Source organism: Neovison vison, chromosome X, assembly GCF_020171115.1.
Source record: "Neovison vison isolate M4711 chromosome X, ASM_NN_V1, whole genome shotgun sequence".
Taxonomy (NCBI): Eukaryota; Metazoa; Chordata; class Mammalia; order Carnivora; family Mustelidae; genus Neogale; species Neogale vison.
The window spans coordinates 43,413,362-43,440,773 of NC_058105.1; the positions used below are offsets into that span (position 1 = coordinate 43,413,362).

A 27,412-nucleotide genomic window follows, 5' to 3' on the forward strand; every position below is an offset into this window, starting at 1 on the left:
ATAAATTGGAAAAAAATAAAATAAAAATAAATAAATAAATAAATAATAAATTGCAATGTAAAAAAAAATAAACAAAAATAAAAGTAAATACAAAGACCTAAAAAAAATAATTATAATTATGTGATATGATAGAGGTGCTAGCTAACACTATGGTGGTAATCATATTGCAATATACAAATGTGCCAAATCAACAAATCATACACACAATGTTATAGGTCAATTGTAGCTCACACACAAAAAAATAAGTTTAAGGAAGTAATATGCTGCAAAAACCCTTTGCCATCCTGTTCTGCCTCTTCCCCAGTGATGATCTCCCACCAATACCTGGGAAGAAATGCTCTGGATTGGTGTATACTACAATCAGTAATGGGTTTCCAAATTACTCCTTCCTCTGTACTTAAGCTCTTGTCTAGCAGAGGAAAGGAGAAGGGATAAAGGACCACTTCCTAAAGTGGCCAACCACAAGGACCCTGGCAGCCTTTATCACATGGCAAAATACAATCCATGTTTTCACTGAACTATCAAAGAGAGGTGTCTTCTGGACTCAGGGGACAATTTTCAAAAAGCAAAACAAAACAAAACAAAAACAACAAAAACTTTCATCACTGCAATTCTAGAAAAAAAATAAATCAGGTAAATGAAATTTAAACATCTAAATAGATCACAGAACTATAAAACTCCTAGAAGATAATATAGAAGAAAACATAGATGGCCTTGGGTATGGTGATGGCTTTTCAGATAGCAATAAAAAAGGAAATGACCCAATTTAAATTTTTTTAAAAATTTTAATTAAAAAAGACATTAAAAGTCACCTCATAAAGAAGATAGTATGATGACAAATAAGCATATGAAAAGATGCTCCGATCAGGGAATGTAAATTAAGACAACATTGAGATATCATGGAATGCCTGGGTAGTTCAGTCAGTTAAGCATCTGCCTTCAGCTCGGGTCATGATCTCAGGGTCCTGGGATGGAGTCCACAATGGGCTCGTTGGTCAGTGGGGAGTCTTTTTCTCCCTCTGCCTGCCACTCCCCCTGCTTGTGCACTCTCTCTCTCTTTCTGACAAATAAATAAAAATATCTTTAAAAATATCAATGAGATATCACTATACACCTATTAGAAGGGCCGAAATCTGGAACACTGACAACACCAAATGCTGACAAAGGTGTAGAACAAAAGAAACTCAAATTCACTGTTTTGGGGAATGTAAAATGGTACAGCTACTTTGGAAGACGGTTGGTGGTTTCTTATAAAACTAAATATACTCATATGGTCCAGCAGTAGCATTCCTTGACATTTACCCAAAGGAGTTGAAAATGTAATATTTACATAAAAACCTTCATGTGGATGTTTATAGCAGTTTTATTCATACTTAACAGAACTTGAAAACAACCCAGATGTCCTTCAGTAGGTGAATGGATAAATAAACTGTGGAATATCAAAGAGACATTGGAATATTATTTAACACTAAACATAAATGAGTTATCAACCCATGAAAAGACATGGATGAAATCTTAAATACATATTACTAAGTGAAAGAAGCCCACCTGAAAAGTCTACATACTATATGATTCCAACTACACTACATTATGGGAAAGGCAAAATTATGGAGACAATAAAAAGATCAGTGGTAGACAGGGTTAGGGAAGATTTTAGGGCAGTGAAAACACTCTGTATGATATTATAATAATGGATATATGCCATTATACATTTTTAAACACACAGTGTGTACAATACCAAGAGTGAACCCTAAGGAAACTATGGACTTTGGGTGATCATGATTTGTCAATGTAGGTTCATCCTTTGCAAAAAAAATATATATATTTATACCATTTTCATGAGTAATGTTGATAATCAGGAAGCTGTGCATGTGTGGAGAACAGAGGTAAATGAGAAATCTCTGTATCTTACCCTCAATTTTGTTGTAAATCTAAAACTACTGTAAAAAAATAAAGTCCTTGGGAATGTCATGTACAGCATGGTGACTATAGTTAATAATGCTGTATTGTATATTTGAAAGTTGTTAAGAGAATAAATCTTAAAAGTTTCTCATCACAAGAAAACAAGTTCTCTAGGTATGGTGAGAGAGGTTAACTAGACTTATTGTGAGGATTATTTCATGCCATGTACAAATTTCAAATCAGTACATCTATATGACTAAAACTAAGATAATGTTGAATGTCAATAAAGTTCAATACCTTAATAAAATAAAAATAAACATTTATTTTTAAAAAGTGATATTCGAGAATAGAACTAAAGGATGAATATAATTGGGGCACCTGGGTGGCTGAGTGGGTTAAAGCCTCTGCCTTCATATGGTTTCACTTATTTGTGGAGCATAACAAATATCATGGAGGACAAGGGGTGTTAGAGAGGAGAAGGGAGTTGGGGTAAATTGGAAGGGGAGGTGAATCACAAGAGACTATGGACTCTGAAAAACAATCTGAGGGGTTTGAAGTGGTGGGGGGGGTGGGAGGTTGGGGTACCAGGTGGTGGGTATTATAGAGGGCACGGATTGCATGGAGCACTGGGTGTGGTGAAAAAATAATGAATACTGTTTTTCTGAAAATAAATAAATTGAAAAAATTTTTTAAAAAAGCCTCTGCCTTCAGCTCAGGCCATGATCTCAGGGTCTCTCTGCTCAGTGGGGAGCCTGCTTCCCTTCCTCTCTCTCTGCCTGCCTCTCTGCCTACTTCTGATCTCTGTCTGTCAAATGAATAAATAAATTTTTTTAAAAAGGAGGAATATAATTTTGGTAGGTAAAATTTGTTGGGGGAGCAAGGCATAGAAGGAGCAGAAGACAAATCATCCCTAGAGGTCAACAGAAAAAGAAGACAATTTGGAGGAGGAGCATGATGGGAAAGGAGTAGGAGACTGAGGTCCCAGGAGTTCAGCTAGTTATCAAACCATTCTGAACACCTACAAACTCAATAAGAGATCAAAGAGAAGAAGAGCAGCAATTCTAGGAACAGAAAAGCGACCACTTTCTGGAAGGTAGGACATGAAGAGAAGTGAATCTGAGGTGATATATGGGAAGATAGATTGCGTTGGGGGAGGCCCTCCTGCCAAGCAGTAGAGCAGTGGAGCACAAAATTGGAATTTTAGAAGTCTGTTCCACTGAGGGACATTGCTCCAGAGGCTAAGTGGGGGGTGGAGCCCTCGTGGGGACGTGTGGCCTCAGGACCCGTGGGTACACAAAAAGATCAGGGGTGTCTGAGTGTGGCAGAGCTCCCAGGTATTGGAGCAGCGAAGCTGGCTACAGAGACAGAGCTGAGGAGTGGGCACTCAGGTCAGGGTTACCTTAAATCATGATACAAGGCACAGGCCACTGCTCGAACCCACACAGGAAAGTGTGGCAGGAATCAGCTGGGTTTGGAGACTCCAAACAGGACCATGCACCAGAGACCGAAACACTCAGTAATAGGCTGGGTGAGCTCAGAGTGCAGCCACAGACCAGGGATACAGGAGGATTTGACTGCTTTTCTCTGAGGACATATTGAGGAGTGGGGCTTGGACCTCTCAGCTCCTATGGGCCAGAGATTGTGAGGCCACCATCTTCATTCCCCTCCTTCAGGGAATGAAGTCTTCAGGGAACAAAAGCTCCCAAGAGCAAACCTGAGCAGATTGCTTAGCCTGGCCCCTGGCAAGGGCAGCACAATGCCGCCTCAGGCAAAGACATTTGAGAATCAGTGCAACAAGCCCCTCCCCAAGAGGATCAACAAGAACATTCAGCCAAAACCAAGTCCACCAATCAATGAGAAATGTAAAACTTCAGAGCTATAGGAATACAGCACATAGAATTCATGGTTTATTTTCCCCATGATTCTTTAGTCTCTCAATGTTAAATTTTTTTAATTTTATTTTTTTCTTAGTCTATTTTTTTATTTTTTCCTCTTTCCAAAATTTAACTATTTTATCTTATCAAGACCTTCTTAAAAATATTTTTTAATTTTGACTGTTATAGATATTCTATCCCTTCTTTGTATTTTGCCTTACTTTTTGCATATGTATAGGTTTTTCTTTCTTTAAAATTTTGGAAGAGTCAAGATGGCGGAGAAGTAGCAGGCTGAGACTACTTCAGCTAGCAGGAGATCAGCTAGAGAGCTTATCTAAAGAGTGCAAACACCTGCAAATCCATCGGCAGATCGAAGAGAAGAAGAACAGCAATTCTAGAAACAGAAAAACAACCACGTTCTGAAAGGTAGGACTGGCGGAGAAGTGAATCAAAAGCGACGGGAAGATAGACCCCGGGGGGAGGGGCCGGCTCCCGGCAAGTGGCGGAGCAACAGAGCACAAAATCAGGACTTTTAAAAGTCTGTTCCGCTGAGGGATATCGCTCCGGAGGCTAAACCAGGGCGAAGCCCACACGGGGTCGGCGTGACCTCAGGTCCCACGGGGTCACAGAAGGATCGGGGGTGTCTGAGTGTCGCAGAGCTTGCAGATATTGGAACGGGAAAGCCGGCTGCAGAGACAGAGCCGACAGTAAGCTCACAGCTCGGAGTTGCCTTGAACCGGTCGCAAGCTCGGTGAGCTCGGAGCGCGGCCGGAGGTTAGGCAGACGCGAGTTACTAGGAGCTGTTCGCTGAGGGCGCACTGGGGAGCGGGGCCCCGGGCTCTCGGCTCCTCCGGGCCGGAGACCAGGAGGCCGCCATTTGTATTCTCGTCCTCCGGAACTCTACAGAAAGCGCTCAGGGAACAAAAGCTCCTGAAAGCAAAGCCGAGCAGATCACTCAGCCCGGCCCCTGGTAAGGGCGGTGTAATTCCGCCTGGGGCAAAGACACTTGAGAATCACTACAACAGGCCCCTCCCCCAGAAGATCAACAAGAAATCTAGGCAAGACCAAGTTCACCTACCAAGGAGTGCAGTTTCAATACCAAGGAGAGAGCAGCAGAATTCCAGAGGAGGAGAAAACAAACCACGGAACTCATGGCTTTCTGCCTGTGATTTTTTAGTCTTGCAGTTAATTTAATTTTTTTCTTTTTCATTTTTTTTCTCTTCTTCTGCTAAAATTTTTTATAACTTTTACCCTTTTCTTTTTTAACGTTTTTTAACTAGATTATCTAATATATATATTTTTTTCTTTTTTATACTTTTCTTTATTCATTTTCTTTTTTTTAATTCTTTTTTTTTCTTTTTTTTCTTTCTTTATTTTGAACCTCTTTTTATCCCCAAATCAGAAGAGATCCTAATCTCTTCAATCTTTTTTTTCTTAATTCTTTTTTAAATTCTTGATTGAATTTTTAATTCAATCTCTTTTTTTAAATTCTTTTTTTCTTTTTTTTCTTTCTTTCTTTTTGAACCTCTTTTTATCCCCAAATCAGAAGAGATCCCAATCAGAAGAGATTGGGAGATCCCAATCAAGGGAGATCCCAATCAGGGGAGATCCCTCACCCAATCGTGAGGGGGGAGAAATCCCCCCTCACTATTTGGGATCTCTTCTGATTTGGTTAAAGCATATTTTCCTGGGATTGTTGCCACCCTTTTAGTATTTTACTTGCTCCTTCATATACTCTTAGCTGGACAAAATGACAAGGCGGATAAATTCACAACAAAAAAAAGAACAAGAGGCAGTACCAAAGGCTAGGGACCTAATCAATACAGACATTGGTAATATGTCAGATCTAGAGTTCAAAATGACAATTCTCAAGGTTATAGCCGGGCTTGAAAAAGGCATGGAAGATATTAGAGAAACCATCTCCAGAGATATAAAAGCCCTTTCTGGAGAAATAAAAGAACTAAAATCTAACCAAGTTGAAATCAAAAAAGCTATTAATGAAGTTCAATAAAAAATGGAGGCTCTCACTGCTAGGATAAATGAGGCAGAAGAAAGAATTAGCGATATAGAAGACCAAATGACAGAGAATAAAGAAGCTGAGCAAAAGAGGGACAAACAGCTACTGGACCATGAGGGGAGAATTAGAGATAAGTGACACCATAAGACGAAACAATATTAGAATAATTGGGATTCCAGAAGAAGAAGAAAGAGAGAGGGGAGCAGAAGGTATACTGGAGAGAATTATTGGGGAGAATTTCCCCAATATGGCAAAGGGAACGAGCATCAAAATTCAGGAGGTTCAGAGAACACCCCTCAAAATCAATAAGAATAGGCCCACACCCCGTCACCTAATAGTAAAATTTACAAGCCTTAGTGACAAAGAGAAAATCCTGAAAGCAGCCCAGGAAAAGAAGTCTGTAACATACAATGGTAAAAGTATTAGATTGGCAGCTGACTTATCCACAGAGACCTGGCAGGCCAGAAAGAGCTGGCATGATATTTTCAGAGCACTAAACGAGAAAAACATGCAGCCAAGAATACTATATCCAGCTAGGCTATCACTGAAAATAGAAGGAGAGATTAAAAGCTTCCAGGACAAACAAAAACTGAAAGAATTTGCAAACACCAAACCAGCTCTACAGGAAATACTGAAAGGGGTCCTCTAAGCAAAGAGAGAGCCTACAAGTGGTAGATCAGAAAGGAACAGATATAATATACAGTAACAATCACCTTACAGGCAATACAATGGCACTAAAATCATATCTCTCAATAGTTACCCTGAATGTTAATGGGCTAAATGCCCCAATCAAAAGACACAGGGTATCAGAATGGATAAAAAAACAAAACCCATCTATATGTTGCCTCCAAGAAACTCATTTTAAACCCGAAGACACCTCCAGATTTAAAGTGAGGGGGTGGAAAAGAATTTACCATGCTAATGGACATCAGAAAAAAAGCAGGAGTGGCAATCCTTATATCAGATCAATTAGATTTTAAGCCAAAGACTCTAATAAGAGATGAGGAAGGACACTATATCATACTCAAAGGGTCTGTCCAAGAAGAAGATCTAACAATTTTAAATATCTATGCTCCCAACGTGGGCGCAGCAAACTATATAAACCAATTAATAACAAAATCAAAGAAACACATCAACAATAATACAATAATAGTAGGGGACTTTAACACTCCCCTCACTGAAATGGACAGATCATCCAAGCAAAAGATCAACAGGGAAATAAAGGCCTTAAATGATACACTGGATGAGATGGACATCACAGATATATTCAGAACATTTCATCCCAAAGCAACAGAATACACATTCTTCTCTAGTGCACATGGAACATTCTCCAGAATAGATCACATCCTCGGTCCTAAATCAGGACTCAACCGGTATCAAAAGATTGGGATCATTCCCTGCATATTTTCAGACCACAATGCTCTGAAGCTAGAACTCAACCACAAGAGGAAGTTTGGAAAGAACCCAAATACATGGAGACTAAACAGCATCCTTCTAAAGAATGAATGGGTCAACCGGGAAATTAAAGAAGAATTGAAAAAAATCATGGAAACAAATGATAATGAAAATACAACGGTTCAAAATCTGTGGGACACAACAAAGGCAGTCCTGAGAGGAAAATATATAGCGGTACAACCTTTTCTCAAGAAACAAGAAAGGTCTCAGGTACACAACCTAACCCTACACCTAAAGGAGCTGGAGAAAGAACAAGAAAGAAACCTTAAGCCCAGCAGGAGAAGAGAAATCATAAAGATCAGAGCAGAAATCAATGAAATAGAAACCAAAAAAACAATAGAACAAATCAACCAAACTAGGAGCTGGTTCTTTGAAAGAATTAATAAAATTGATAAACCCTTGGCCAGACTTATCAAAAAGAAAAGAGAAAGGACCCAAATAAATAAAATCATGAATGAAAGAGGAGAGATCACAACTAACACCAAAGAAATACAAACTATTATAAGAACATACTATGAGCAACTCTACGCCAACAAATTTGACAATCTGGAAGAAATGGATGCATTCCTAGAAACATATAAACTACCAAAATTGAACCAGGAAGAAATAGAAAGCCTGAACAGACCCATAACCAGTAAGGAGATTGAAACAGTCATTAAAAATCTCCAAACAAACAAAAGCCCAGGGCCAGATGGCTTCCCGGGGGAATTCTACCAAACATTTAAATAAGAACTAATTCCTATTCTCCTGAAACTGTTCCAAAAAATAGAAATGGAAGGAAAACTCCCAAACTCATTTTATGAGGCCAGCATCACCTTGATCCCAAAACCAGACAAGGATCCCATCAAAAAGGAGAGCTATAGACCAATATCCCTGATGAACACAGATGCGAAAATCCTCACCAAAATACTAGCCAATAGGATTCAACAGTACATTAAAAGGATTATTCACCACGACCAAGTGGGATTTATTCCAGGGCTGCAAGGTTGGTTCAACATCCGCAAATCAGTCAATGTGATCCAACACATCAATAAAAGAAAGAACAAGAACCATATGATACTCTCAATAGATGCTGAAAAAGCATTTGACAAAGTACAGCGTCCCTTCCTGATCAAAACCCTTCAAAGTGTAGGGATAGAGGGCACATACCTCAATATCATCAAAGCCATCTATGAAAAACCTACCACCAATATCATTCTCAATGGAGAAAAACTGAAAGCCTTTCCACTAAGGTCAGGAACACGACAGGGATGTCCATTATCACCACTGCTATTCAACATAGTACTAGAAGTCCTAGCCTCAGCAATCAGACAACAAAAGGAAATTAAAGGCATCCAAATCAGCAAACAAGAAGTCAAATTATCACTCTTCGCAGATGATAGGATACTCTATGTGGAAAACCCAAAAGACTCCACTCCAAAACTGCTAGAACTTATACAGGAATTCAGTAAAGTGTCAGGATATAAGATCAATGCACAGAAATCAGTTGCATTTCTCTACACCAACAACAAGACAGAAGAAAGAGTACTTAAGGAGTCCATCCCATTTACAATTGCACCCCAAACCATAAGATACCTAGGAATAAACCTAACCAAAGAGGCTAAGAATCTATACTCAGAAAACTATAAAGTACTCATGAAAGAAATTGAGGAAGACACAAAGAAATGGAAAAATGTTCCATGCTCCTGGATTGGAAGAATAAATATTGTGAAAATGTCTATGCTACCTAGAGCAATCTACACATTTAATGCAATTCCTATCAAAGTACCATCCATCTTTTTCAAAGAAATGGAACAAATAATTTTAAAATTTATATGGAACCAGAAAAGACCTCGAATAGCCAAAGGGATATTGAAAAAGAAAGCCAAAGTTGGTGGCATCACCATTCCGGACTTCAAGCTCTATTACAAAGCTGTCATCATCAAGACAGCATGGTACTGGCACAAAAACAGACACATAGACCAATGGAACAGAATAGAGAGCCCAGAAATAGACCCTCAACTCTATGGTCAACTAATCTTCGACAAAGCAGGAAAGAATGTCCAATGGAAAAAAGACAGCCTCTTCAATAAATGGTGTTGGGAAAATTGGACAGCCACGTGCAGAAAAATGAAATTGGACCATTTCCTTACACCACACACAAAAATAGATTCAAAATGGATTAAGGACCTCATTTTGAGAAAGGAATCCATCAAAATCCTTGAGGAGAACACAGGCAGCAACCTCTTCGACCTCAGCCGCAGCAACATCTTCCTAGGAACATCGCCAAAGGCAAGGGAAGCAAAGGCAAAAATGAACTTTTGGGATTTCATCAAAATCAAAAGCTTTTGCACAGCAAAGGAAACAGTTAACAAAACCAAAGACAACTGAGAGAATGGGAGAAGATATTTGCAAACGACATATCAGATAAAGGACTAGTGTCCAAAATCTATAAAGAACTTAGCAAACTCAACACTCAAAGAACAAATAATCCAATCAAGAAATGGGCAGAGGACATGAACAGACGTTTCTGCAAAGAAGACATCCAGATGGCCAACAGACACATGAAAAAGTGCTCCATATCACTCGGCATCAGGGAAATACAAATCAAAACCACAATGAGATATCACCTCACGCCAGTCAGAATGGCTAAAATCAACAAGTCAGGAAATGACAGATGCTGGCGAGGATGCGGAGAAAGGGGAACCCTCCTACACTGTTGGTGGGAATGCAAGCTGGTGCAACCACTCTGGAAAACAGCATGGAGGTTCCTCAAAATGTTGAAAATAGAACTGCCCTATGACCCAGCAATTGCACTACTGGGAATTTACCCTAAAGATACAAACGTAGTGATCCAAAGGGGCACGTGCACCCGAATGTTTATAGCAGCAATGTCCACAATAGCCAAACTATGGAAAGAACCTAGATGTCCATCAACAGATGAATGGATCAAGAAGAAGTGGTATGTATACACGATGGAATACTATGCAGCCATCAAAAGAAACGAAATCTTGCCATTTGCGACAACATGGATGGAACTAGAGCGTATCATGCTTAGCGAAATAAGTCAAGCGGAGAAAGACAAATATCATATGATCTCCCTGATATGAGGAAGTGGTGATGCAACATGGGGGCTTAAGTGGGTAGGAGAAGAATCCATGAAACAAGATGGGATAGGGAGGGAGACAAACCATAAGTGACTCTTAATCTCACGAAACAAACTGTGTGTTGCTGGGGGGAGGGGGGTTGGGAGAAGGGGGGTAGGGTTATAGACATTGGGGAGGGTATGTGCTTTTGGGTAAATTGGAAGGGGAGATGAACCATGAGAGACTATGGACTCTGAAAAACAATCTGAGGGGTTTGAAGTGGCGGGGGGGTGGAAGGTTGGGGTACCAGGTGGTGGGTATTATAGAGGGCACAGCTTGCATGGAGCACTGGGTGTGGTGAAAAAATAATGAATACTGTTTTTCTGAAAATAAATAAATTGGAAAAAAAATTTTTGAGATAGAGTTTCTTCTAACAGATCAAAATGTACCTTAAATATAGCTTTGCTCTAGTCTCCAGCCTGATCACGTTCTTTCCAATTTTTTTTCTTTCTTCCAACCAATTTCTTATCTTACCAAGTTCTTTTTTAGAATCTTTTTTAATGTTCATCTTTACAGTCATACTCCACCACATCATGTTTACCCTTATTTTTGTATATATGTGTTTTTCTTTCTTTAAAATTTTGGGAGCAGTTTCTTCTAACAGACCAAAATACATGAAAATCAAGTGTGTGGCTCTGTTCTATTCACCAGGCTAATAATACATATACATTTTTTTCTTCCTTTCTTCCCCCTATTGCAGCTTCAGGTCTCTTCCAATTTGGTTAATGTATATTTTTCTGGGGTCATTATGACCCTTTTAGGATTTTGTTCTCTCATTCATCTATTCTTATCTGGATAAAATGACAAGGTGGAAAAACTCACCTCAAAAAAAAAAAAAAGAACAAGAGGCATTACCGATGTCTAGGGACCTAATCAATATGGAAATTACTAAGATGTCAGATCTAGAGTTCAGAATGATGATTATCAAGGTGCTATCTGGGCTCAAAAAAAGCATGAAAGATACTAGAGAATCTCTTTCAGAAATAAAGTCCCTTTCTGTAGAAATAAAGGAACTAAAACCTAACCAAGTTGAAATTTTTAAAAAGCTATTAAAGAGGTGCAATCAAATATGGAGGCTATTACTGATAGGATAAAAGAGGCAGAAGAGTGAATTAGTGATATAGAAGACCAAAAGATGGAGAATAAAGAAGCTGAGAAAATGAGAGATAAACAACTACAAGATCACAAGGGGTGAATTTGAGAGATAAGTGTTACCAAAAGGCAAAACAATATTAGAATAGTTGGGATCCCAGAAGAAGAAGAAAGGAGGGGAACAGAAGGTATATTGGAGCAAATTAGAAAATTTCCCTAGTTTGCTGAAGGGAATGAGCATCAAAATCCAAAAGGCACAGAGAACTGCACTCAAAAGCAATAAAAATAGGTCAACACCCTGTCACCTAATAGTAAAACTTACAAGTCTTAATGACAAAGAAAAAATCCTGAAAGCAGTTCAGGACAAGAGGTCTGTAACATACAATAATAGAAATATTAGATTGGGAGATAGGTCTGCACCTATCCACAGAGACCTAGTAGGCCAGATAGGACTGGCCTGATATATTCAGAGCACTCAATGAAAAAAATATGCAGCCAAGAATACTATATCCAGCTAGGTTGTCAATGAAAGTAGAAAGAGAGATAAAAAGCTTCCAGGACAAACAAAAACTAACAGCATTTACAAACACCAAACCAACCCTGTAGGAAATTTTGAAAGGGGTCCTCCAAGCAAAGAGAGAGCATAAAAGTAACAGACCATAAAGGAACAGAGACAATATACAGTAACAGTCACCTTACAGACAATACAATGGCAATAAATTCATATCTTTTGATAGTTACCCTGAATGTAAATTGGCTAAATACCCCAATCAAAAGACAAAGAGTATCAGACTGGATTTAAAAAAAAACCTATTGATATGCTGTCTGTAAGAGACTCATTTTAGACCCAAAGACACTTCCAGATTTAAAGTGAGGGGGTGGAAAACCATTTACCATGCTAATGGACATCAAAAAAAGTGGGGTGGCAATACTTATACTAGAAAAATTAGATCTTAAACCAAAAGCTATAATAAGAGATGAGGAATGACACTATATCATACTTAAAGGGTCTGTCCAACAAGAAGGTCTAACAATTTTAAATACCTATGCTCGTAACATGGGAGTAGCCAATTATATTAACCAATTAATATCAAAATCAAAGAAACCCATTGACAATAATACAACAATAGTAGGAGACTTTAACAACCCCCCTCACTAAAAAGGACAGATCATCCAAGCAAAAGATTAACAAGGAAATAAAGGCTTTAAGTGACACACTGGACCAGATGGACATCACAGATATATTCAGAACATTACATTCCAAAATAATAGAAAACACATTCTTCTCTAGTGCACATGGAATATTCTCCAGAATATATCACATCCTGGGTCACAAATCAGGTCTCAATAAGTACCAAAAGACTGCGATCATTCCCTGCATATTTTCAGACCACAGTACTCTGAAAACAATTCATTCCTCTGCTTCTTCCATCCTACTGTTCATTCCATCAAACGTGTTTCTCATCTCGTTTACACAGGCTTTTATCTTTGCTATGTTACTCCTTATCTCTGTGTTAAGGGTCTCACTAATGTCTTCCACTCTTTTCTTAAGGTCAGTGAGTATCCTCAACAATCACTGCTTTAAATTCTCTATCAGAGATGATACTTACATCTCTTTTGTTTAGATCTCTGGCCATGGCCTGCTCCAATTCTTTCATATGGGATAAAGTTCTCTGTCTCTTCATTTTTTATGCTTCTCTGTATCTGTTCCTGCATGTAATGGAAGTCAGCTATGTCTTCATATGTCAGCTATGTCTCCAAAAACTTGAGCTTGACATCCCCTCAATATTGGGCTCTGTGCTGAGATTGGAGCCTGCTTGGGAATCTCTCCCTCCGCTTCACCACTCCCCCTTCTTTCCTACTTTATCTCACTCTCTTTCCAAAAAAAAAAAAAAAAAAAAAAAGTTTCACATTGGTAATCTGAAGTAAACTACACCTTTACTTCTGATGCTTGATGTATTGACATTGCCTCAGCCCATGTGGTAATCAGGCAGCCTCTAAATTTCACGTGATTGCTGCCAGAAAAAAAGTTCAAATATTCCAAGTAAAGGTACAGTTTATTCAGTGTAGAGCTGAAAATAGTGCTGGATTTCATAACCCTGAGATTGTGACCCCACTTCTGGAGGTAAACTACATCATCACATGGAATGTCTGATTCCCAACACGGACAGAGAAGATGTCAAGCTCGAGGGCCTATGATCAAATCTGAGACCTGGCTCAGTGACCAGCTTCCTGGGATTTCATTTAGTCCAATCAGATAGGGCTTGCGGGTGATATCAGGAAACGCGGTGACTATAAGTGAGCCAGTGCCCCGCAAACTGCTACTAGTGTCCTTCCTTCTGAGCTGTCGAGAAGGCGAGCCACAAATGGCTGAACATGACTGTGAGACCTCTTCTGAGGAGAACCTGGGCACCGAGGAGCCCATGGCAGTGGACCCAAAGAGTCCAAAGCAGGACCAGCCAAGGTGCTGCGGGCACCGCTGAGGCCGCCGTGGTGGCCGCTGCCCCGACAGCTTTGCCACCTACTTCCCCAGGGTTCTGAAGCAAGTTCACGAGGGCCTAAGCCTCTCGCAGCAGGCCGTGAGCATCATGGATTCGTTCGTCAAGGACATGTTCGAGCGCATCGCCGACGAGGCGTCTCGCCTGGCCCGCTCCACCAAGCGCTCCACCATCACCTCCGGGGAGATCCAGACAGCCGTGCGCCTGCTGCTGCCCGGGGAGATGGGCAAGCACACCGTGTCCGAGGCCACCAAGGCTGTCATCAGGTTCAACAGACGCGAATGAGCTGCCCCTGGACCGCCTGACCACCTCGCAAACCAAAGGCTCTTTTCAGAGCTACCTTACTTGGCCCCCCTACTCTGGCGTTTTGGCCTGGGCCATTCTGCCCATTCTTAAAGCCCTTTTAACCGTGAGCAAGTCCACTTTAATATATGTGTGTGGTGCGGTCTGTTGTGATTTTCCTTGACCCTATCGCATTTCCTCACTTTCCCGAACGGCCCGTTCCTTCAGGTCAGCCCCTCAGGACTCTTTACCGTCACAGCTGGGTCCACAGTAATTTTACTTGCCTTTTGTCTTCTCCTTCTCCCACTTGCCTAGAGTAGTGTCCTCTAGAGATTTTTTGAGTGTGTTGATATAGCAACAAGTGAAGGGCTGTAGCAGATACAGAACTCACACTTACCCCATTCACACTCGCTCAACATAGCCCCTCAACCTAATTCAGTAAATTACATAAAAGAGGACCCAAACTCTGTGCAGAAAACTCAATCTAGACTCATGCCCTACTCAAGCTCCCGACCTTCTGATAGGCCTACTTTACTTCTTTTGAATTTAACCTGCTTCTGTCATCTTTCCCTTTTGACATAAAAGTCTTCCTGAACTGCAAATAAGCATGGATGACGGGGTTCTCCAATGAGAGCCGCTGTGCTCCCAGCCTCCGCTAGAAGCAGCCAAGAAGCATCTGGTGGCACAGGATCCACGACCATTGGCCCAAAGGGTGGTGGGGTGACCAGAGCTGAACCAATAACAGCCTTCCTGTGACACAGGGCACCGCCTAGAGATTGAGGGGGAAGGTGGTGGTGGTGTCTGTCTGCCTGTGGACTTCTGCTGAAACTCTTGCTTTGAACTGGGGTGGTTGAAGGGCAAACATGCCCATGTCACAGTGGGACATGTCCCTATTGCTTTGCATCAAAATAAGAGGAGGCTGTTTGGCGATTAAGAGCACTAAGAGGACTCCTTCCTCTACGTCAGGTGATTAGATGGGTAGGGGACTTAAGATAATGGTAATGCCCTTTAATACCCATTGTGTTTTTTCTTCTTGGTACGTGGGCTAGGCTTGGGTTTTCTTTTTTCTTTTTCTTTTTCTTTTTCTTTTCCTTTTCTTCCCTTTTCTTCCTTCCTTCCTGCCTGCCTTCTTCTTTCTTCCTTCCTTTCTTGTTTCCTTTGCCTATAGGTACATGCTGAATTTCAAGGTAGTTGGTGACTATCCGAGTGCTTTGCATTTAACTGAGTTCTAGCTTCCTATATATCTGTGAAGAGAGAACACACTGGCGGGGTGGGGGTGTTGGAGGGGTTCGGTGCTTTGAAATTTGTTACGAGTTGCTCTAAAACCCACTATTTCATCATGTTTTCTATGTATCCCATGTGGACATTTAAAATAAATTCTAAATAACCTGTGACTTGAATGTAGAAGCCTGTGAAAGGTGTCACTCTGAGCCAAAGGGTGAGACATATGCTAGCTAATGGACAGCACTCCAACCTTTTCTTGAGTCCATCAGAAGAGAGATAAATCCAAAGGGATATGAAAAGGGATGGAGGGCCTGCTGCATAAATACTCAAGGAAAGCTACCATAAAATGAAGGGCCAGTAAATCCCTGTGGGTGGTCCCTAGAAATTGCCATTTACATGGGGAACTAAATTTTTGAAGCCACAGGTTCTTTTCAGAGCCATATGCTTTTTCAGAGAAAGGCCTGTGGACCATTTAGAAAAATTACATTCTGTTTCACAAAGTCTCTTAATTTCCGTCATGCTAATTGCTGCCGGTTCAAAATGACCTTTCTGTCCACGTGACTTACAGAGGTTTTTCAAAGTTATTCAAGCACATTGGTCTCATACATATCGTTTTACTTAAAAAGTCGTTTTAAGAATAGGAATCGAGGGCGCCTGGGTGGCTCAGTGGGTTAAGCCACTGCCTTCGGCTCAGGTCATGATCTCAGGGTCCTGGGATTGAGTCCCGCATCGGGCTCTCTGCTCAGCAGGGAGCTTGCTTCCCTTCCTCTCTCTCTGCCTGCCTCTCTGCCTACTTGTGATCTCTCTCTGTCAAATAAATAAATAAAATCTTTAAAAAAAATAATAGGAATCCAGAGGAGCTTGGGAAGATGGCAGAGTAGGAGGAGACTGAGCTCACCCTGTCCCACGTTTACAATTAGTTATCATCCACAACAAGTTAATAAACCAGAGAGCAACCCAACGACTGGAAGAACGAACACCTCAGCTAAATATAGGGATGAAGCTGCATCTGATAGCTTAGGAAGGTCAGAAATGTGGAGAGAGGCTGCCTGCAGGAACATGTGTGGGGAGGGCAGAGAAAAGGGCGCTCACACCAGGGAATTCACACGGAGGAGACTAATACCCATACCGTTCGGCTGTGGGAACTAGAGGGTCTGAATACCATGAGTTTGTATAACCAGTGGGACTCGGAGCCTGGAGCTCTGAAAGTCAGCTGTCTCAGCAAGCTGAGCAAGCCAGGAGGGAGACTGACAGCTGGGTCGCCACCCATAAAGAGAGAGCAGCCCGTGTGGAGAAGCAACATCAAAATGGCAGTTTACACAATGCCCGGGGCAAATGGGAGACAGAAGTGTTCATAGTGATTTTGGAGCATGGTGGGGGACTTCTCTGAGCAGGAAGGAGCTTCAGGTGCCATTTTCCTCCCGTGCCCCGCAGCATAAACATAAGGCCGTCTGTGCACTGCACAGACACTTGCAACCTAACCCGCTAGCAGTGTGCCATGCCCCCCAGTTCTCCTGAGGACTTGTCCACTCCAAGCCTGTTGGCCTCAGCCCTGGGGGCGGGGGTTTCAAGGCAGAATATGTTATAGCTGTGCATGCCCCACCCAGCCACCAGGTGTGCAGCTGCTTCCCTGCCCAGCCACTGAACCGTGCCCAGCAGTGGTACCTCTCCCAGCAGTGCACCCACAGCCACTGTTGTGGATGGGGCCCAGCTGTACCAAGCCATTGCCTCTAGCCACATCCAGCTTCATGCCCCTGGCCAACCCCACACACAGGCCCAGCCACCACAGCTCTTGGGGGAATCCGGCACAGGACCAGTGGCCCAACGCAAATTTTGCTCCCAAGTTCCCTGGTGGGCACGCCACCCTCACCCCATCTCCAGAGCTGGCCTCCCTGAGTCCCGGTAAAACCACAGACAACAAGCACAGCCCACAACAGGCAGAGAGAGTCAGTGCAGATGACTGCCCTGAAAGGAAACCGACTCAGACACAAGAGCAGGGCATAAGCGACACACATAGGATACTCTCCTGAAGTGCCAAGTCCTGGTCAACAGGGGACACAACACTGCAGGGCACTCTGGGACTACTTCTTCACAAAGTCACGACTTTCAAGAGCAGAAGACATAGCTGGCTTCCGTAACATGCAGAAACAGACACAGAGAAGCAGACAAAATGAGGAGACAGAGAACTTTATCCCACACAAAAGAACGGGAGCAGGCCACGGCCAGAGATCTAAGCAAAAGAGATGCAAGTAACATCTCTGCTAGAGAATTTAAAGCAATGATCGGTGACGATACTCACTGAACTTAAGAAAAGAGTGGAAGACACGAGTGAGACCCTTAACACAGAGATAAGGGGTAACATAACGGAGATAAAGGACTCTGTAAACGAAATGAGAAACACGTTTCACGGAATGAACAGCAGGATGGAAGAAGCAGAGGAATGAATTGGTGACCTAGAAGACAGAGTAATGGAAAGGAATCAAGCCGAACAATAGAGATAAAAGAAAGAATTACCCAAAATGAGAATAGACTTAGGGAACCCAGTAAGTCCATCAGATGTAATAACATTCACATTTTAGGAGTCCCAGAAGAAGAAGAGAGAAAAGGAGGCAGAAAGCTTATTTGGAGAAGTAATAGCTGAAAACTTCCCTAAACTGGAAACGGAAACAAACATCCAGATCCAGGTGGCACAGAGAACTGCCACAAAAATCATCAGACCACGCCAAGACATACTCTAATTAAATCAGCGAAATAGGGCGAAAAGGAAAATTTGAAAAGCAGAAAGACAAAAGAAGACAGTAATTTACAAGGGAAAGCCAAACCCCGTAAGGCTAGCAGGAGAATTTCCAAGAGAAACTTTGCAAGCTGGAGGGCAGTGGCATGATACATGCAGAGAGCTGAAGGCAAGAATCTGCTGCCAGGAAGACTCTCTCCAGCAAGGCTGCCATTCAGAATTGAAGGAGAGATAGACAGTTTCCCAGACCAAAGAAAACTAAAGGAGTTTGTGACCACTAAACCGGCTCTGCAGGAAGTAGTAAAGAGGACTCTGTGGAAAGTCGAGAGACCCAAATTGACAGTATCAAGGTAGGAAAAAAAAAACCACAAAAGCACTAAAAATTGACTATTTTGGTAAAAAGCCAGTCAAGGAATTCACAAAATACAAGGATTTAAAATGTAACAACGTGGGGGAACCTGGGTGACTCAGTCGGTTGAGTGTCTGACTCTTGATTTCGGCTCAGGTCATAATTTGGCGTTGTGGGATGCAGCCCCACGTTGGGCTCCACGGCCAGCGTGGAACCCACTTCAGACTCTCTCGCTCCTCCTCCCTCTTCCCCTCCCCACTCTCTCCCTCACTACGAAAAATGAAAATAAAAATAAATAAACACTAAAATGTAACAACATGTACCTAAAACATGAGGAGGAGAGGAGCCAAGAATGGGTTCAATCTTAAGTGACCAGGAATTTAATATAGACTGCTATGTGCAGAAGAGGTTATACACAGACTTAATGGCACCCACAAATCAAAAACCACTAATAAATAGGCAAAGAATAAAGAGAATGGGACCCAAATATGTCATTAAAGAAAATCAGCAAAACATGAAAGAGAGAAAGACAAGAAAAGATCGGAGAAAATCTTCAGAAGCAACCATGGAACAGGTAATAAAATGGTGATAAATACATATCTATCAATAATTACTTTGAATGTGAATGGACTGAATGCTCCAATCAAAAGACATAGGGTGACAGAATGGATAAAAAAAAAAAAGACCCATCTATATGCTGCCTATAAGAGACTCGTTTTAGGCCTAAAGGCACCAACGGTTGGAAAGAAAGTGAGAGGATGGAGCAACACCTATCATGCGCGTGGATGTCAAACTAAAGCCAGAGTAGCAATAGTTGCATCAGACAAACTAGACCTTAACGGTTTCAGTCATATGTGGAACATAAGGAATAGCACGGAGGACATTAGAGGGAAGGAAGGGAAAACTGAAGGTGGGGGGATTCAGAGGGGGCCACGAACCATGAGAGACTGTGGACTCCGGGAAACAATCTGAGGGGTTTGGAGGGGAGGAGGGTATGGGGATGGGGGTACCCAGTGATGGGTATTAAGGAGGCCACGTGTTGTGACGAGCACTGGGTGTTACATTGCAATAATGAATCAAGAACGCTACATCAAAATCCAATGGTGTGCTGTATGGTGACTAACATGACACAATTTAAAAAAAAAAAGCACTCTAACAAGAGACGAAGAAGGGCACTATATAATAATAAAGAGGATACTCCAAGAAGAAGCGATAAGAATTATAAATATTTATGCACCCAACGTGGGAGCACCCAAATACATAAAAACAGTGAATAACAAGCACAAAGGAACTAATCGATAATAATACAATAGTAGTAGGGGACCTTAAGGCCTGAGTTACATCAATGGACAGGTGGTCTAAACAGAAAATCAACAAGGAGCCAATGGCTTTGAATGACCCACTGGACCAGATGGGTTTAGCAGATATGTTCAGAATATTCCATCCGAAAGCAGCAGAATACACATTGTTTTCAAGTACCCAGGGAACGTTTTCCAGAATACAGGTGGATACGTTGACTCTGGGTCTCCAGAGCATCCTGGTTTCTAGCACATCCTGATCCAATGCCACTTACTGCTTATCAGAAATAAGGTAATGACGTGGAATATAAAGTATTCCAATAAAAACTTGAGTCTTCTAAGATCTGTTACTGTCTTGAGGTTGAAAACCTGCAGACAAAATGCACAACGAAGTGGAATGTTTGAAAGATTTTCTGACCGAGGTCCCAAGGAGTTTAGAGGGCACTGGGTATCCCTCTCTGACTGTCCGATGTGATGTCACGTTCAAGGGTATGCAATCACAGGTGACACGGCCTGGCATAGAGCCCCGCTTTCCTGCCTTGGATTTGGTCCAATCAGGTATGGAGGTTGCCCGTGACGTCAGGAAGTGCAGCGACTATAAACGGGCCAGCGCACCCCCCCTCCTTCCCCCGCAGCCACCATTGTCCTTCCTTCTGGAGCGTGGGAAAGGCGAGCCCCACATGGCGTAGCCTGGCTGTGAGAACTCTCGGGAGGAAAGCCTGGGCACAGGGGAGGAGCCCACAGAAGCTGACCCGAAGGGCCCGAAGCAGAATTCACTAAGCGGCCAATGCCGCCGCCGCCGCCGCCGCCGCCACTCCCGCAACAGTTTCGCCACCTACTTCCCCAGGGTTCTGAAGCAGGTTCACGAGGGCCTGAGCCTCTCGAAGAAGGCCGTGAGCGTCTTGGATTCGTTCGTCAAGGACATGTTCGAGCGCATCGCCGACGACGCCTCTCGCCTGGCCCGCTCCACCCAGCGCACCACCATCACCTCCAGGGAGATCCAGACAGCTGTGCGCCTGCTGCTGCCCGGGGAGATGGGCAAGCACGCCGCGTCCGAGGCCACCAAAGCCATCCTCAGGTACACCTTCTGCCAGTGAGCTGCCTCCGGACCGCTGACCACCTCGCAAATCAAAGGCTCTTTTCAGAGCCACCTTACTTGGCGGGACAGACCTGTAGCTTTAAAAAAGTGGGACAAACTCTATAGCTTTTGTTCTTGATGCGGCATTCTGTGGATATTTACAGCATTTTTACTTTGACCAAAACAGGATCAGCACTACTTTAATCTGTATTGGAGTGCACTTTATTCCTTGGAGAGCTGTGGGCGCTCCTTAACCATGCGGCATTTCGTGGGTTTCCCAAACACTCATTTCTGTTAGTTATTTCTGCAGGGCTGCCTCAGTGGGGGGGGGGGTATTTTTGTTATAGTGATGTTACCCTTTTCTTTCTCATTCTCTCATGAGCATGTGGGGAATTTCCCAGAGTTTCCTTATGGATGATATGGCAACAGATAAAGTGCAGAAGCTGATATAAGAATCCATCTCACCTCTCTTAGGTGGGTTATTAAGGAGATTTTTAAATATCTGAGGCAAGGTCAGTCTCCTCGATGCCTTTATAGAGAAAAATATTTTTCATGTGCATTTGAAATTTATGCTGTTAACATGATATGATGGGTTCTTACTCCAGTTTTTAAATGCATTCTGCAATAAATTTATGAAAACTTCTGTCTTAATGTTTTGTGCAGTGAATATTGTTAGATATTACTGACATAAGAGCTTTGGCAGTTCCCCTTTGTTTATTTTTTCTTTGTTTTCTTTTGTTTTGTTTTGTTTATCAGGTCTTTTATTTCAATAGCAGAGAAAGCAGTACTGTCATATCTGTGATACCATCACCCTAGCCCTGTACACTAGTTTTTCGTTTACAGAGGACTTTTACAGGTACTATTTTATCCGGCGTTTACAGCAATGCTATTATACCTAGTTTATCACAGAAGAAACTCAGGTCCAGAGGGCACAGAGTCACAAACCTTGTAAGTGCAAGATCAGTGCTTGAAAGCAGGAGATCCGCACTCTCCACCAGGGCCCGTAAGAAAATGGGGAGAAAAGCCATACAATTGAAATAATTTTCCTGGTGCTTAAGGAAACTGTATTAGGTTACTTCTTACCACCTATCATTTAAATTAGTCATCTTCTTAGTCTTGTCCCCCCCACCCCCACCATTCTTACTACTTAGAGATTGAAAATATGGCTCATTCATTCATTCAATGAAAGTCTTGGTATAAACTGTATGTCTGGAACAGACTCTACATATGTGTCTGTGAGTTTAAAAAAAAAATCCATGCTTGACTTCAGTTTACATTTGCTTAGAGTCTGCGAAGGTTCCTGTTTATTTTATTCATTTATTTTTTTGGAGGGGGTTCCTGTTTATTTTTAAGAGTGTAATGTTTTCCAACACAAAGCTGTTCTAGATATTTACTCTTTTGCAGGTCAATCAGATCAACTAAACCTATATAGGCTCTTTTTGTAGTGTTTAAATCTTTTTATAATTTAATTTCCACATATTTGCAAATACTTTTTGACTGTAATGTTGATAAGAAGCTTTCTGGTCACTTTCTGGCTCTAATATGAATGATAGTAGCATTTCATCAGCAAAGATGGTATTAAGAATTTGTTTGAGATCCATGTGCTCAGAATAACAGTTTTGGTTTTCTAAGCCATTTCAGGTAACTTATTAGATATCAAAGATGCCCTTTCCAAGTAGCTTCAGCAGCCAGTGAGAACACTATTTTCTCTTCGTTTATTTAAGTAAATTATAGATTTGTTTTTCAATATTAAAATTCCCTTAAATTTGTGGAAGGGAACCCCTTCACTGGAGGCTCTTCAGAAAAGTCTGTAGCCTGGAGATACGTATCGTGTGGTTTGTTTGCTGATGTCATTTAGGCCTACCTTCCCCAAACAGAAGTGATCTGAAAGCTGCAAGTTCATCTGAGCTCTTTCATGACTCCCAGTTTCATCAGCATTCACATCTGTTTCTAAAACCTCGTGGAAATGCAAGCCTTGCGCTAATCACCCTACTTCATTCTCCAACTCATTCCTCTCTCTTAAAAAGTTGTTGTCACAGTCCCTGATTGAGTGATTTTGCATCTTCTCACAAGAAGGGCTCCAAGATGCCCTAAGATTAAAAATGTCAATGTGTGTGCTGCCTGGAGCTTTCTGCTCTACCTGCTTTTAGAAGGTGCTCAAATAGGTTCACCCTGATAACAGGATCTATTCTGAGGGTATGACCATCATGTGCCCCGCTGTTAGTGATATTTTCCATCATGGACTAAAGTGCGTTGGAGAGCACTCAGTCAGCAGATCCAATATTTGCTTTTCCCAAATCCCTCGAGGTTATGAAATAAGAGTATGCTCGACTGAAGTACCCCTTTTCATTGGCAGTCTACTGATGTTAAATCAAGGTCAACCTACAAGGATGTTCCTTCCCTTCTCCCTCTCATTACATGCATGCTCTAGAATTTTCATTTATGCCCAAATGTCCCGTATCGGAATTAAGCTCCACTTGATATCAAAAGTAGTTTGCTTTTGGATTTTTTTCGCATGTTACATTCTTTTTTTTTTTTTTTGATATTTCCTTTACCTTTATTTCGCATGTTACATTCTTATCATATTTTAAAATTCACACAAAAATTACTTTACAAACTGTTTAACTGATCTTCATGTTCAATTCTTTTTTTTTAAGATTTATTTATTTATTTATTTGACAGACAGAGAACACAAGTAGGCAGAGAGGCAGGCAGAGAGAGAGAGGGGAAGCAGGCTTCTGCTGAGCAGAGAGTCCGATGTGGGGCTCGATCCCAGGACCAGGGGATCATGACCTGAGCCAAAGGCAGAGGCTTCAACCCACTGAGCAACCCAGGTGCCCCTTCATGTTCAATTCTTTTTTTTTTAAGGATTTTTATTTTATTTATTTGACAGTTGGAGATCACAAGTAGGCAGGAAGACAGGCAGAAAGAGGTGGAAGCAGGCTCCCTGCTCAGCAGGGAGCCTAACGTGGGGCTCGATCCTAGGACCTGAGCCGAAGGCAGAGGCTTTAACCCACTGAGCCACCCAGGCATCCCTTCATGTTCAATTCTTATTAGAACTGGTTAATACAGTCATTTGGGGGTTTTATTTTCCCTTGCTTGTTACTTCTGCACTGAGGTGTTCCTAACCACCTAATCTAAAATATTGCTCTCTCTCTCATCATGTATATAAATATATATATATACACATATATATAATAAACATATTATTATAATAGAAAAATTGTAATTGTTATCTACATATTAATGTAATATACATACATATTATATTTACTTATTTCATTCTCCATGAAATTATATTGTTCACAACCTGTTTCCTTTTTTCCTTACTTATTATCTTTGAATCACGCCAGGAATGGGAACTTCCTGAGAAGAGAGACCTTGTCTCATTTGCTGTCGTATATCAGGAGTGAGAACCATGTATGGCACTGGTAGGAACTCAGATTTGCTGAATAAATATGTGAAGATGGATGAGAGCAGAGGCTCTAGAGTCCCAGAAGAGGCAGTCATGGGTTGGGAAAGAAAAGCCAGACTGCGGTGGGTTGAGGAGTGAGTGGTAGATGAGGAATGGAGATAGAAATAGGGTACTCTTTCAAGGAAAGGGGATACTGGTCTGTGAGTAGGAAGAGAGTGTTATGGATCACAGTAGTTCTGTGTGTGTGTGTGTGTGTGTGCGTGTGTGTGTGTGTTTTGTTTTTAGGATTGGGAGAGATATGACAATGTCTAGAGGTACTCAGTGATAGTGGCTGAATCTCAGTTAATGGTATGGCTGTTATAGTACCATCATCATCACCATACCTCCACCGCAAGAATTTCCATAACATACCCCCTTCACCACCCCAGTGGACCAGTCCTCTATTCCTCCACTTGGGATGTAAGCTCTCCATCAAGAAAGCATTCTGCTGAGCTCTGTCCTTTATAGGCTGCGTGGCATCAGGCTGCTTGCTTAATTTCTCTGAAACTTAATGTCCTTTTCTCTTAATTGCACTGACCCACACCTATTTTAACAGGATAAAGGAAGCTAGCGTGACCCCTCTCTCCAACCCCACTCCTGGCAGTCCTTCAAGAAGGCCCAGCTTCCATGGGGTCTGTGTTTTTTTATTTTCATGACAGAGAGGTGCTCGGCTCTGTCAATTCTCCATGGGTCCTGGGCAATTCAATGCTGCTTCTTAATCAAACTCTGACTGTAGAGCTGTTTGTTCCAGGCATTGGGAATACAAAGCACCACCGATGGGTAACATTTCACAAGGACTTACTGGGTGTCAGGTGTCAAGAGCTTTATATACATGTATTTTTAATCTAAGAACCACATAATGTTAAGTATGTACTAGAAATATTTCTAAGCACTTCAAATGTAGTAACTCAGTTAACCCTCCTAACAGTCCCATGTTCCAGATGGGAAGACTAAGGCACAGAAATGTGAAGTAAGTTGCTCAGTGTCAATGAGCTAGTAAGCAATAGAGCTGGGATTGGAAACTAGACCACCTGGCTCTAGGGTTTGGGCCCTCACACCACTACACTGTAAAGCTCCTTGCTTAAGCTTGACAACAATCTGGTGAAGCTGGTACTGTTATTCTCTTCCATTTCCTCCTGAGGCTCAGAGAGATTAGGTTTCTTTCCTAAAGTCCCACAGAGAGTAAGTGGTAGATCAGGTTTGAATGAGGTTTGTCTGACTCTTAAACTTATACCGACTTTGATGGCTTGTAAAGTCCTTCCTCTAACAGTTCCGTGCTTTTTTGCTATATGTGCACATCACCTACACAATTGTTTATTGCATATAGCTGTTTTAAGGAACTTATTTTCAAGATTTAAAAAAATTTTTTTCCTAAGCCATGAATCTGCGACATCACAGGTGACATGGTATTTGTATATTTTAAATTCACACTAACTAAACTGTGTAACTGTTAAAAAAAATTGTGTACCACTTAAACCCAGCTTGTGTGCTGGCAGAGGCACACTTGGGGAGGTATTACATTATATAACACTTTTAACCCACAGCCCACCCTTCACCTCCAAAGTTCTGTTCAAACCCTCTTTCCTACAAAACCACAGGGGTTTCCTTCCTGGACTGAGAGACGCACATTGAGTGGAGTTCCCGGACTGCTCACAACCCAGTGGTCAGAACAGCACTTGGGTTCCAGTGATGTTTGGTGGGTGGAGGTGGAGGGGCAGTGCCAGGGAATCATTCGTCATACGCAGCAGAGCTGACGAAAACACTGATTAACTCTTTCAGAATGTTTTAGTTTTGCTGAAACACACTGCTGCCTTAGAAAGGAAAAGAGTAGCAGAGTGGGCTCTCCACTAAAACATGTGCTGAAGAACGTGAGGTTGCAACGGCTTACGGGCCTGCCGGAGTTGGCAGGATAGCCTTGGACGGTGCTTGAAAGACATGTCAGAGATCTCAACCCACCACAGTTGTCAGTAAAACGTGCGTGGCGAGGAGTGTAAAAGCAAGCCACGTACAGCTTTTCTGCCAAGGCTAAAACCTCACTGAAGAAAGGAGTGTGTGAGGGTGCTTAGCAGTCAATAGAGTCTTTGTTATAACCACTTCACAGGTACGTGGTTGAAGAAAATCAAGTAGACTGTGGAGAGGAAGGCCAGGGCTGGGCGAATGGGCTGACGTCCTGGGCCATGTGGGAAGAAGTGATGCAGCCCCAGATTTACTGAGTGCTCATTATGTCTCTTGTGCTAAGCATTTTACTTCCATCATCTCATTTAATGCTCACAAAAACCCTATGAGGTGGGTACTGCTATCACTCCCTTTTTACAGATGAGGAAACACAAGCTCAGGGAACTTCCCTGATGGCACACAACTAGTAAATAATAAAGCCAGGATTTACACCCAGGTCGGTCTGGCTTCAAAGCATGTAAAACCAGTCTATACCCTGCCAACAGAATGAAGAATTTTTTGAGGAACCTCCATGATATTTTCCAAAGTGGTTGTACCAATTTATGTTCCATATGTTACATTAGCAACAGTGCATGAGACTTCCTTTTTCTCTCCATCCTCACAAGCATTTATTTTTCCTTGTCTTTTTGATTGTAGCTACTCATTATAGCCAGGTATAAAGTCTTATCTCCTTGTGCATTTTTTTTATGATTGTATTTCTCTATTTGACAGAGAGAGAGATCATAAGTAGGCAGAGAGGCAGGCAGAGAGAGAGGGGGAAGCAGGCTCCCTGCTGAGCAGAGAGCCTGATGCGGGGCTCGGTCCCAGGACCCTGAGATCATGAACTGAGCCGAACGCAGAGGCTTAACCCACTGAGCCACCCAGGTGCCACCCTCCTAGTGGTAGTGATTTGTCTTTCCCTGCTTAGTGATACAGAAGACCTTTCCATGTAACTGTTGGGCATCTGTAGGTCGTCTGTTGAAAAATGTCTATTCAGATCTTTAGCCCAGTTTTTTTTTAAAAGATTTTATTTATTTATTTGACAGACAGAGATCACAAGTAGGCAGAGAGAGAGAGAGAGAGAGACAGAGGAAA

At 42.0% G+C, this 27,412-nt stretch overlaps 1 protein-coding gene across 1 annotated transcript in view; it reads left to right on the forward strand.

Annotated features, from left to right (window-relative positions):
* Positions 1–14,248, forward strand: part of LOC122896548 (histone H2B-like) — a 72,019-nt gene extending 57,771 nt beyond the window's left edge. The window contains exon 2 of the mRNA XM_044234702.1: positions 13,950–14,248. Coding sequence (XP_044090637.1) covers positions 13,950–14,248 — 299 coding nt within the window. The remainder of the gene's footprint in view (positions 1–13,949) is intronic.
* Positions 14,249–27,412: the final 13,164 nt, after the last annotated feature.